This window comes from Agelaius tricolor, unplaced genomic scaffold (assembly GCF_023055355.1).
Source record: "Agelaius tricolor isolate 1412-34295 unplaced genomic scaffold, bAgeTri1.0.p SCAF_3, whole genome shotgun sequence".
NCBI lineage: Eukaryota > Metazoa > Chordata > Aves > Passeriformes > Icteridae > Agelaius > Agelaius tricolor.
Window position 1 is genome coordinate 2408590 of NW_027269263.1, and position 13661 is coordinate 2422250.

The 13661-nt window shown below is 43.8% G+C and overlaps 1 protein-coding gene across 1 annotated transcript in view; it reads left to right on the forward strand.

The window, feature by feature from the left end:
* Positions 1-7604: 7604 nt before the first annotated feature.
* The window catches only part of RERG (RAS like estrogen regulated growth inhibitor), a 93124-nt gene continuing 87067 nt past the window's right edge, over positions 7605-13661 (forward strand). Inside the window, exons 1-2 of the mRNA XM_071422121.1 lie at positions 7605-8179; positions 9628-9802. Coding sequence (XP_071278222.1) covers positions 9742-9802 — 61 coding nt within the window. The 5' untranslated portion in view covers positions 7605-8179; positions 9628-9741. The remainder of the gene's footprint in view (positions 8180-9627; positions 9803-13661) is intronic.

Here is a 13661-nt window from a genome sequence, read left to right on the forward strand (position 1 = left end):
CAATGGATGAACTTTAATAGTAATACCTGAAACCATTTCTGCTCTATTCACCAGTGTTACATCACCAAAAAATAGCTACCCCTTGTACATCTCCTTGTTTTGGGTCAAGGTCAGCAGTGAGCTGCTGTTTTGGTGTTTCAGTTTGGAAAATGACAGAAAAGTCCTAATCTTTCATCCTTTTCTACAAGGATATTCTTCAGATAAACTCTGTCCTTTACCAGATGGAAACAGAATACATAAACAGAAATTATCTTGACTGTGGGAAAGGTACCGGTCTTTTTTGTTTAAGATTTCACAGTTTGGAATAAATTTCATCCACACCAGCCAAAATATTATAAAATTCTTATAACTAAGCTATTTCATTTGATATATTCTTTCCCAGTGCCCATTTGCTCTGCACCTGTATGCATTAAAAGGCTGAACTGCAATCTTGTGTGACTGGAAAAAACCTACTATTTCATTCCTGAGACAGAACATTCAAATAACAAATGAAAAAAAACAATGTACCATTGGACAGCCTGTTCTTTAACCATGCAAGAATATGGCAGCTATATTCATTGTTCTAAATTATAAGTTTCCTGTAGAATTTCTATTTCTAACTAAAGCCAAAACAAAAATAAATTCAACTAATTTTAAGTATTACCCCTAAGTATTTCAAAATGGAACATTTATTCCTTTAATATTTTTTTCTTACTACATCTCAAAACATTTAATGAATTTTTAAACTACATTTTGTTATGGATGATACCATACTAATTAAGGGTATAGCACAGGCATTAGAGAATAGTGTTTCTTAAGGAGTACACTTCACTGTGTTCCTGCAATCTTACTATCAGTAGATACTGAAATAATGAACAGTTTAAATAAACTAGTCACTGCTTATTTAGTTAATCTCCATAAAAATGCTACACTGTTTTCCATGGGATTTGTGTTTATATGAGGATGGGAACCCTGAGTAAAGAGCTAGAGACTTAATCTTAGGGTTTTTTTCCCTGCAGTTTTAATTATTGTTTTTTATTGAATCCTTCAAGTGCCATCTGTTGAGCAGAGAGTCCATAGAAATATTACTTGTGTTTAAAAGATTCTGAAAATCTGGCATTACTAGTTGCTTTTTAAAGTAGGTCCTTTCAGAGTTGGTTTGTTGGGGTTTTTTTGTTTGTTTGTTTGTTTTAACACAGGATAACATGCTGGGAAATTTGAGCTTGTAACATCAATTTTTTAACATTTTCTTCCCTTTCATTGGAGGGAAGCTCTGACTGCTTCTCTCATTCTGTCCTAAGAAACTTTTATGTTGGTTTATTAATTTACAAATGGTGTCTAAAGGTCTTTGTTGATGCCTGGAACTTCCAGTGCACACACAAAGTCTCAGAAACCAGTTCCCAGAAACTTTGACAGGGAATATGCTAACAGTAATTAGTACCCAAGAGCTGGACTAATCAGCAATAATGATTTCCAGATGAGAATGGATGATCCACCAGCACCATCACCTCGTGTCCTACAGACACAGAGCAGCACAGAAATGCTCAGCTTCTGTTACCAGCTACAGCTCTTTCCTCATGCTGGAAGAGCTGATTACCTTCACCAGCTGTGCCCTGGACAGAGAGGAGTCTGAGGCTCCTAAATTCCACATAATGAACTCAGGGATACTTCTAAGAAAGTATTTGGATGACATTAACATATCAAGTATTCCAATAGTTGGTTGGGTTTTTTCTTTTAGAAAAGATTGTGGAGAAAAGTGGCAATATAAATCCCAGTGTATCACTCTCTAAAGCAGCACCAAAGAGAAGGAATAAACTTTAAGGCAAAATTGCATAGTCCAAGCACACAGGGAAGGAGAAAATAAATAATTTATCTCCCAACAGCCCTCAATAGTCAATCAGATTGTTTGCAGGACTCATGGACAGCAGATCATCCAGGCCTTGAGTGAAAAGTGCACTTACTCCTTTTCCTTCAGGGTGTTAGAAGAAGTGTCACCATCCCAGTGACATGAACTGCACAGAGGCTATTCCAGCTTGGGTGCACAAAGGTTGGCCCCCCACCACAACACACTCCAGCCATGGAAGACAACTGGTGGATTTGGATAGATGGAGAAGGACAAAGATTGTAAAACATTCCTCAGCACGATAGGCAGTGGTCATAATATATTTGCAGACAAACAGTTCTCAAGTTGTTGTTAGGTATTGTGGCAAGGAGGAATTCTATAGGCTAGACTCGAAGGAGGATGATGAATTATCCTATTAAAGGACATTATTATGTGAGCTCCTCCCAAGCACAGCAGACAGGACAGGGGAAAGCACATCTCTGGAGAATTTATAAACATCAGAGTGTCTCTTGGGCCAAGGTCACACTCCCACAAAGCAGTGTATTGTCACACCCTGTAAGGACTCTAACCCCACACTCAAGATTTACCTGGCAGTGCATTCCTGAGCTCGTTTAAACCCTGGCCCTGAGAGTGGACTTGCATCTGAAGGGTTTGGGTAGGAAAGAAGTCAGGATCTGATCAGCCATAGATAAAGATTCCTATTTAAAATCCACGTCCACCCATGTCTCCCCTTGATACAAGTACAGAACCACTCTATAGAACATGAAATGAGCCCAGTGAAGGAAACAGGGAACATGCTTGCCAAGACAAGCATATTTCCTTTCTGTGAAAGGGCATCCCCTGTCAAAGCCACTGCTTGGATTCAGAACAGAAGATGGAAAAGTGCCCTCCTGCCTCTCCAGGCCTGCAGTGAGCTGAAAGCAGCTGCTCCTCAGTCTCACCTCCTTGGACAGAGCTGTGTCCCCTCCCTGCCAGGTGTACCCATGCTCCAAACTCCCAGCAATCACTCAGGGTCTTGAAGACATTAACAACAGCAGCAATTTCCCCTTCCCATTCTCTTGATTAAACAGAAGGAAGGAGGTAGAAAAAAGATGAGAGACATAAAACTCCAGATGTTGTCGACACCAATATCTGGTTCCACCAGAGAATTCGAATGCTGAAGCAATGATGGATTACAGTGGAGTCCCTACAGCAATCCAGATTGCAATCATAATACCACTGAGGAAGAATAAGGGCTAGCATTCATTAATGTGAACAGCAAATGAATTTATGACAATTTCCACTGGTACTTTCAAAGAACATGAATACATCTGTAAGAAATTAAGATGACACACCAGTGTAACTCATTCATTAATAAAGTCTGGGATTCCACATTTGTAGCAAAATTTGTTGCTTTTGTTACCAGTGGGTTTTAATTCTAGAAGTGTACTTTATTAAAACCATAACACAAATCTCTCTAGGAGGAGACTTCTAGCCCATTTGCAGACTATTCTGTAGGTGATTGAGTTTTTAGTTTAAATTTACTTTGGTGCAGAAATGGAACTTGTTCAGTAAGTAGATATTTACAGATATTTACAGTAGATATTTACAGATATTTAATTATTTAATTATATATATTTAATTTAATTATTACACACATTGAATTATTACAAGATATGTGGAAGAGAGTTACAGTCACCCTGCTTTCTTTTTGATAATACAGTAATTACATTTACATTAACAAAAACCTATTAAACAATTTCTCTGTGATCTAAGTGTGGAGGGAGAGATAACAATACCAGAAGAGCAAATGCTAAACAAAGAGCAAACCCAATAACAGCATGTCAAGTGTGATGGGATCACAGCTATCACAGCTGTGTGGCCATGAGTGGGGACTCAGCTTGTCCATTTTTAAGGACAGACTGACAGCACACAACCTGTTCAATGGTGAGAAGAAACAAAGGTTAGCAGAATTTTAGCTCAGGCAATATGAGATGTATCTGCTGGCCATGTGTTATAAAACATGAGCTGATACCTCTCTCTACTTGGCAGTAGCTGCTACTGGGCTGTGCCTCTCAGCTTTGCTCATGCATCACTGTTAAATATACCTGATAAAAATCTTGCTACTGCAAGAAACCCGAGCTGTGTGTTTCTTTCCCTGCACAAATGTGCCAAGTGCCTGCTGGGACAGAAGGTCTGCATTAGGACAGAGGCATTTGCACATGTGAGATCCACACTGGGCTGTCAGGAGCATCCCATGTTCATCTCCTGTGCCCTGTTTGGGCACCTCACAGAGCCAAAAGGGACAAAACGTTGAAGCCTGGGTTCTGCAGGCAGCCCCACAGAGCACCTTCAAGTGGAACTGATGGGGAAGCTGTACCTCCTCTGGCCACTCCATTAAGCTTGTCCAAATACTCACAGGATTGTGGTTTATTTATTCCATTAGAAAGAAACACTTCTAAAGAATAAAGCCTGCATTGCATATTTGATTTTTCTTCTATACATTAAAAGTGGAGAGGAAAAGAAGTTATAAATGTTTAGCTTACACTCAAGAAAACCCATAACTATAAAATCAGCATTTCATAAGCTACCAGGGAAAATATGAGAAAATGCAATATTAATTTAAAACAGCAATATTTCACATTGACTACAAGCCAAACTAACAGCAAAGTTTATCCATAATTTAATGACAAAGTTGCAATATTTTTCACTGTGCTAGATTACTGTAACTGAGCATATTTATGTACATTGCTGAGAGCCAACACAAAATCATTTGGAAGATATTCTCTGAAAAAAAAAGAAAGCAATCTGAATCCTTCCCTGTGAACCTTTAGTAACAGCTGCAAACACAGTGTTAACATGCTATTTATTTGGTAGTTTTTCTACTAGTTATCAAGTATCATCTCAGCTCCCAGCAGAAGGAAGGGTGACAAATAAACCAAGTCACTGATTTGCTATTTAATGCAAAAATGACCAGATGTACTCTGTTCTAGACCAATCCTAATGGCAGAACTGGTCTGTTATCTACAACAGCAGCCAGGACAGCAGCCCTGAGTTCAACAGCCCCTTTCTTACTGCAGGAATTGTCACAGAGGAATTGCCCCAATTCCTTACTGCAGGAATTGTTCTGCTCTCTCATCCATGCCACCCGTGCCATGATCTGCTCTACAGTTTGTAGGCACTTGGACTCAGTTGCACAGAGGTGCTCAGGAGATGAAATTCCACCCAGTTCCACAGGATTCAGAGACTCCTAAATGACCACCTGAAATCTGTGTCTTGCTTTTTATCTCTCATGGGTCTCAACAAACCCCGTGCCCAAATCTTGTTTTGGAAGTCGTTGAAACCTACAAAATTGCCATCTATAATGGGATTTCCAGCTTCAAAAGGAAAAAAAAAAAGCCAACCCAAACAAACAAAAAACCCCAAAAAACAAAACCCCACAACTTCAGCTCCTTTTCTGCTCACAGGTCTTCTTCATGTGTTAGCTTCCAGACCTGCAATCTCACACCATTCCTCTCTCCCACTTTTCAGGAATCAAATGCCATTGGCTTTCACAACAAAAGACACCTTCAGAAAGCACACCAGAAGCATCCAGGATGAAAAAATAAGCCAGTGGAAATGCTTGACATTAAAAAAGTAGCACCTCCAGACCAGGGAGAAAGAACTCTCTGGGCTTTGGCAGCACCTGGATACATTTTTTAAGCTTGTAAAATTTTGTTTAGTGGTACTTGAAATTGTGAGTGTTTCTAAAATGCTTCTGTCAATTGTAACTGCTGATGGACCTCTGTTAATCAATCCTGAAACAGCATTCTGTTTTGACTTAAGAACATGTGGGTTCATTGGCATTTCAAGCTGTTCACACTCCTATTGCATTATCAGCTCCTCGGCCATCAAAGTTTCTGGTGAAGAAGGGTAGTCCAAAGCTCAGACTGAAGTCCAAAGCTCTGACTACAGGCTAGACAGGAAATAAACCAAAATTCTTGTTGTGGAGCACTGCTGGCATCTTCCTAAGTAAAAAGGGGTGCAGTCAGGTTTGGATAGCAGGGATCTAAACTAGAAATAACCCCCACAGCTGCAGAAAAGGAGTGTACCAAGAGGAGTGAATTGTTTCACCCAGTAATTCCCATAAGACTTCTATCTTCTTGTTCTGGGATTACTCTTTCTCCTGATGAAACAAGAATAATATTTTTTAAATACACCAAAATGCTATTTTCAAAAATTAATTAAGCTGTGAAACACTACATGAAACACTACCAAGAGGCAGAAGGGAGAAATCTAAGACACTTGGCTGTGATGGATGGGAAAGAGTGTTCTCCAGATTTTCTGCTGGATGAGGCTGAATTCACACTGACAGCACACAGACCACCAGGGATGAGACCCCAGCACTGCTTCCCTTCTCTCAAATTTTCATAAAATGGAAAGGCAGAGAAGAAACCTCCCCCATCCTTCAGCCACATGATGGACTTCACTCATTGATCTCAATACCAGTGCCAGGGTAACATTTTTTGATCAGCACAGATGGCAAAACCATGGAGAAAATACACTATGCCAGCCACAACAACCAAAAAATATTGCTTTTGACAAAGCAAGGTGGCCCTTGATCTACAGGATGAAAGACCAAATCTTTCAAAATCCATTTTGAGTAGAAAAAAACCCCCCAAAACCTCATCAGCATTATAAAACACAGTGAGTACACAGGAAACAAACAGCAACTGGAGCACTCCTGGGCCAGTCTTGGGTCTCAACCCTCTGAAACCTTTGCCTGTGTCCATGATTAATGTTTACTGAATTCTTCCCCAATAAGACACTTCAGCACAAGCTGACTGCACAGCCACCGGGATTTTAATGCCCAATAAATTATCTGGTGTTTTGGAAAAGCCAGTTATCCTATTTAATTTGACAGCCCCATGCAGGGTGAATTCCATAGACACAAAACAAATGTCAGGCCTCGAGACCAACACACATTTCCCCAGATGCAAACTACATATCTGTTGCCCTCTTAGGAGGATGGAAAAAACTAATCACTCTAAATTATGCAAACCAAGCAGTGAGAGCAAGCTTAAAGCCTTGCTTTTAAGAAGTAAAGCATAAACCACACTACTGCTTTATATCTTCCTTCTAATTTTTTTTGCCTTTCCATGATCTGCAGTGCAACTATTTTAAGATCTGCTCCTGGGTGCCTCCAACAGGCACTTCTTAGGGGGAATTAGGTTCTCATTTCTCCTCAGGACTGCCACCCTGCCCCCTAAACACTTATCTTGCTCCTGTAGAAAGACTTGGACCATGGAAGATCTTTTCCAATCCAACTTTAATTTAGTTTTGCATGAAGGAAGACAGTGAAGTGAGAGCTTTTTCTTTTACTCATCTGGTATCTCATTCAGATCTGAGTTGGAACAGAAACAGAGAAGGAACATCCACTGAACTCTAAGTGCTTTCCAGCTCTGGCTCACATCTGTTACTAATGCATCTTTATATTACTGGGTAGTTTAATAAACAAGGAAGTCAGAGCTGTCGGTCCTATCATTTCAGAACTTGATCCCTGGCTCTGACACAAACCTCTTGCAGAGGCTGATGCATTTACATGATTCGTTCTGCCCATTTCTTTTGCCATAAGCCAAGTGTGGAAATCGGGAGGAAAAGCTCAGAGTAGAAAGTTGGTGCTACTGGAAAGCAGCCGGATGGAGCAGCAGCCCTGCTGGCACACTTTGTGTCAGGACGGGAGAGACAGGGCGGCACAGGCCGGTACTGGCGAGCAGCACTGACACAGCGAGAGAGGGAGGGACAGAGAGCAGGAGATGCTAAAATAAACTGCGGGGCAGCCTTGGCAAGCGCTTACCCAGAATCCATGCAAGCGAACAGCAGCTGCCCCACATAATTAAAGGCTGCGGCACCGCCGGATTACAGGGCTGCATCCCTTCCTCTCGGGCACCGCGCTGGGCACGGGTTACGCTCCGGGACGATACTGCAAGGGGACGGAGGCACCTCGGCCGCCCTCTGTGTCCTTTCCTCCTTTCTCCACATCGCTCCCGCTGTTCTCCGCATCCCTCCCGTTCTGCATCCCTCTCACTCCGCGTCCCTCCCTCTCCTCTCCGCATCTTTCCGAATCTCTCCCGTTCCTCTCCGCATCCCTCCCGCTCTCCTCCGCATCTTTCCCTCTCGCTCCGCATCCCTCCCGCTCTTCTCCGCATCGCTCCCTCCCGGCTCCGGCTGCTCCGGCGGCCCGCAGGTGGCGCGGCAGGTCCGCGGGCGCTGCGGAGCCGCGGCCGGGCCGAGGGGCGGAGGGGCGGGCGGACCCTCCGCATTGTGCGGCCGCGCCGCTGCCGCCGGGAGCGCCCGGGGCCGAGCCGGGCCGGGCCGGGCCGGGCTGCCAGCAGAGAGGTGAGCGCCGGGCGGGCCGAGCGGGGCACAAGGGAGGATGGGGAGCGGGGCTGCACCGCGGGTGCGGGCACAAGGGAGGATGCGGAGTTGTGGGGCCGCAGCCGCGGAGCCGCCCCGCGCACCTGCCCGGAGCGGTGCGGAGCAAAGCCCGGCCGGAGGGACGGAGCTGCCGGTGAGGAATCGATAGCTGGCTGCGGGGAAATGGGAAGCAGAGCTGCGGAGCGGGGCAGCAGCGCTGGTGCGGGCGGACGGGAGCTTCCATGGGAGGCAGAGCCGGTGTCCCAGTCCCTGAGTATCCCATTCCGCCACGTCCTGAAACAGTTCGGACTGTCCGTGCTGACTGAGAGTGGTCTGATACTCTCAAGCGCTAGGAATCAGGAGCATTTAAATGTCAGAGATTAATCGGGACCGTTCTCGATGTAAGGTGTCTTTACTTTTTCTTTTCACTAGCGTTTTCGGATAGGAAAGAGTCTTCCGCCTTTTTTTTTTTTTCAAACAACACGTTAGAAATGCATTTTGCTGTAAGTAAGGAGTGCTGACATGGGAAGCATCCTACGCCACTGTTAGAATTCGTGGCTAAAGCGGGTGCTTCAGCTCAGCAGCAAACCCGTCACTGGTTGCAGTCACACGTAAAGTTCTACCCTGCTTTAAGGGGAGAGCGAGTATTTGAGGTTTTAGTCAGGGCTGAGGACCACCATCATCACAATTGCTATGTTGTCACTGAAGATCTTAAAGCATTCTGCAATGACAGGTATGGTTATAGATTTCATTGTCCAGGTTAGCCAAATCAAGGTCATGCAGCAAAAGTGTGAGCACTGACAATTCCCCAGCTTAAAGTGCAGTACCAGGAACTCTGGCATCCTTGTGCTGACCCCGTGCTTTGCTGAATGTTTATGTATGAGCTGAGGCAGCTTAAAAAGGAGTGCTAGAGAACTTTCTGGGTATGGATTTGTTTAGGGCAGTGAGCAAGGTACAAGTGCTTAGAAGGTTTTAGGGCAGCTGCTGCTGAGTAATTGAAACCCTTCTGGAGCTGGAGGGCTCAAGGAAAGAGTAGCTATCTGCAGGCACTGCTAGTGAGAGCTCACAGCTATTAAATATAGTCCACAAAAAATTATTCCCTGCATATGATTCAAATACAGTAAATAGATGCAATTTCAGCTGAAAGAGAAAGGAAGAAGTAAATAATCAGGAGCCTTGCAAGGTGCTTGGGGTTGTTAAGTACCTTTTGCAGTCTTACAGTGCCACTGTGAAGCGAAGCAATAGCCAGAAAGCTGAAGGTAGGTTCTGCACAAAGAGTGCCAAATGTGACAGTGGTGTTACTGCAATGCTTAAAGCAGGAACATCAATTATCATGATTATTTAAAAAGGAGAAGAAAAAGGAGGGGGTGTGCAGGGGAAGGGGAGAGCCTGGCTCCTTGCAGTTCCATCCTTGTGCTGCTCTTCCCCAGGCTCTGCATTGACGTCACAATGACACGGTGAAGCTGAAGGCAGGAGCTGGGAACAGTTCTTCTGCTTCACTTTTGGTAATTGAGGGAGTTTGCCACCACTGCCTTCCTTCCAGCATGGCCAAGAGTGCAGAAGTGAAGCTGGCGATCTTCGGTCGGGCTGGCGTGGGCAAGTCAGGTACGTTTGACTTCTGGTTTTTAATTCTGCTTGTCTTTGGGTAACTTTTTGCTCCCTCTGTGCAGATAAACTCTTCATAAAAAAAGGACATGTCTGATCTTCTTGTCAGGGAGGTTGGGATCAGGCCAGGAATTCTCCCTGCTTTGGAGCTATTTTCTCCAGGTTCTACCAAATAGATGTATTTTTATCACTTTTTAAGAAAAAGCTCAGCAACACCAAAACAAACTTCCCAAATCAAACCCACTTCTCATGGAGTGGAAACATTATTCTTCTCCAGTGGAACAGAATTAGTAATATTCAATATGTCTCTTCTGAGCTTGTGCTTGATGGAGGCATGGGATATTATGCTCCCTATCCTCTGTTAAGTATTAGATGACTTCTGTCACAGTCGTAATTTTGGCTGATTTCCACAGGAGATTTTAGACTCAGCAACTCAAAGAAGTTTTGTTCTCAATGCTCTCCTGGATTTGCATGTTTACCAGCAATCTAAGGCAGCACCATGTGTAAAGTTTGCATTTGTAGAGATCTTTTGAGAAATAAACATAGTCTGTCGATTTCATGTGGTAGAGACACAAGGGGGAGGCATAAATGTTAAAAACCCATTTGTGCAGACAGCCTTTCCTCTGGTGAGATGAGGAGCAGTGCGAGGCTCGCAATCGCTCTCGGGTACTTCAGGGGTGTTGCATTAACTTGACAGTTCCACGACCACTCTAACAAGTCCCTGCACCACAGGGATGAGGAAATGAGGAGACTGAGCCTAATCATTCTCCTGTGGCACTTTGGGAACTGTAAGATACTGTTTCTTTTAGAAAAAAAAAAATCTGCACAAGAGAAGGCAGGAGATAGGATGTCCTGGTAAGAGCATTAAGGCAGACTCAGCTGCCATCAACCAGCTCCAGTTCCCCAAAGTGACTTTTATGTTACACATGCCAAGGTTCTGTCCTATAAAAGCATTACAGTTTCAGTAACTTGGGAATGGGTTGTTTATAAAAGCACATTTACCCTGAAGGTATTTTAGCAGAACACTATCAGTGAAGTAGTTCTGTCAGCTATCAGGACAAAAGGCATATGTGAGGCAGAAGTTCTTAGAGATTATACTGCTTATTCAAAGGCAATGCAGATTAAATTCCACCTTTTTGAATAGAATGCCCGAGGGAATGCTGATAATATACTGGGATAAGTTTAAACTCTGCCTTCTTCCCTGCTGCCCTTACCCCATCCCCTCTTTTGTATTCATATTTCACTGTCCACCCTAAGTTTTGCAACTTCAGTGGTTCCCCTTTTGGTTTATCTTACATTCAGTTGATGGTTTCTGTGGTTTTCCAATCTTTTGGCTGGACCCAAAATAATGCAAGAGAACATTGAAATATTTGCAGGAAAACAAATGCTAAAGGAATCCACCCTCCCTCATATTCTTAATAGTTTGAGAGCTTATATTTAAAAAATACAAAACTACCTTTGAAGTGCTGTGTTAAAATGCTACACCAGCACAGGATCAACAAAAGTCTTTTTTACTTCTTGTATCCTTTTGGTAGATTTCAATATATACTAGGATAGTGTAAATAGTAAAGATGTTTTTCTGTAGTCTGGAACTGGGTGGGAGACAGAAGAAACAGAAAGCCAATAAAAACATCCTAGTCCTTCAAAGTCTTCCTCCTCTCTCCTTTTTTTCCCTTTGAGATACAAGGAAATATTACATAAAATATGAATGAGGTCCCCCCTCTTTTGACTGTGACCATATTTGCCAACCTGTGTGGAAATGAAGGCACAAATAAGTGGGCAGCACAACAGGGTGAATTTACTGGGGTGGAAGGGCTGCAGAGCACTGTCAGCTACCTGAACAGAGCCTAAACTGTGCCTTCCAGAATCTCCAGCTTGCTTATGAAAACCCCTCTTGTACATTCCCATAAAAGGATCCAGTTTCAACAGCTTGGCCAACGGCAGAGAAATAAGAGTGTGTGTGTGTGTGTGTGTGTGTGTGAGGGGGGTGGTGTCTGAAAATACCTATTTGTCCGTAGCCAACAGCCACAACAGTGGGAGCTGTGCAAGTGCTGTTTGTTACACCTTTGCTAGGAACAGAGCTGGGCACAAAGCAGGCTCCAGACAGCTGGGTCTGGTGGGCAGTACCCTGCTAGAATAGTGTCAATAGTGTGTCTTCTGGTGTCACCACACCGTGCCCTGTCCCTGTGATCAGCTGTGGGGACAGGACCCTGTGGTCAGGGCTTGCTGGAGCAGACTTGGCCAGACAGCGGGAAGATAAGCCAGACTCCAGAAGCAAGAGCACAAGGCAGAGTGCTGGAGCACACATGCAATGAAAAGGAGACTCTGGGTGATAAATAGGGCCACTGCAATTGCCAGAAAGTCATGCCAAAATACGGTCACTGGCTTGCTTTCCTGGCTCATCCTCATTGCTGAGGAAGAGCCAGGCATTAGGTTCTTAATCTGTAAGTGGCTGAAGCACCTGACAGGGTCTGTGGAGTTCCAGACACGCTCTGCAACATCCTGGAGAGGCTCCTCTCCCACTGCCTGACCAGAGCTTGGGTCAGGGAGTCACAGCAGCTGTGGAGAAAGAAGTGCTGTGCTCCAGGACAGTGTGTGGAGAGCCGGAGCTGTCCCTCAGGCACTACAGAAGTTGTTTGACCTGTTACTATTACTGAGAGCTGAGGAAGGTCCCAGTCTCACCATTAATGCCAGGCATCTGTTTTAAGGGTGAAAGACTCCCTGTTGTACAAAGCAGTCCCTCCCAAGATTCTCCCAAATGTGAGGTGGGAAACCAGAACACTGCTCACAAATCTGAACAGTGATAGCATCTCTATCACCTCTGTCAAGAGATATCTCAAAATATATACTGAATAGAGATAGGATCTCTATCAAAAGAGGTATCTCAACATGTGCTCACTGAATAGTGATAGCATCTATATCAAATAGCATCTATATCATCTATATCTATATCTCAAATTTTGAGATATCTCAAAAGAGATTTAACAAAAGAGTAAAATCCAGGGAAAACAAAATGTTTCTTTCTTTCCACTTTCTTGCTGCTTATCAAGTTTCCATGGTTCCAAGGTTTAAAAAAAACAAACAGGGGGCAATAGCACTGTTCTCCTTCCTTGCCTTGTCTCCTCCTGCCTGCTGGAGAAGACCATCAGGATGGCTTATCAACTCACCTGTCCCGTTTTGCTTTTTTACTTAATGCAGACCTAAACCTTTCAGATAGAAAAAGAAGAGCAAAACCAGCTCAGAAGGAGGCACACAGGAGTTCCCCCAGACCAGAGTTACACTGAGTAATGGCCAAACTCACCAGGTACAAGCATCCCAACCTGCTCTCATACACTGCACTAGATACTCCTCCATTCACCCTGTTCTTACTGTATAAAAGCTGCATAAACATTGTTTTAAAACAGCTGAAAAAAGCCAGATGAGGAGCTCTGCCTGAGCCAAGGAGCAGTTTGCAGCTGCTTCACTGGGGAAGAGGAGGAAGTGCTCTGTGGGTGGGAAGGGACATTGCTAAGACCTGCTATGGATAACAAGGCTGTACCTCCTAATTTGGGCTGGAGTCAAGCAGCACTGAGGAGGGGAGAGAGCTTTTAGAGTCTTTTTCTTTACAGCCAAGAGGAGCTTGGATGGAGCAGAGAATTAAAGTTGAAGTGAATCACTTAAACACTGCTGTTTAAATTGTTCTTTCACTGAATCCTACAGCTTCATTCCTATGGTAACAAAACTGAGGATTTCCTCAATAGCTCCTTTTAAAACTACAGTGGTAGCAATTAATAAAGACTTAAAGGCCTTGCTCTTTCATGTCATCACAAGACACAGTATTTGCCCAGAAATCTAAAGAGGAGTGAAAATGTATGAAGCA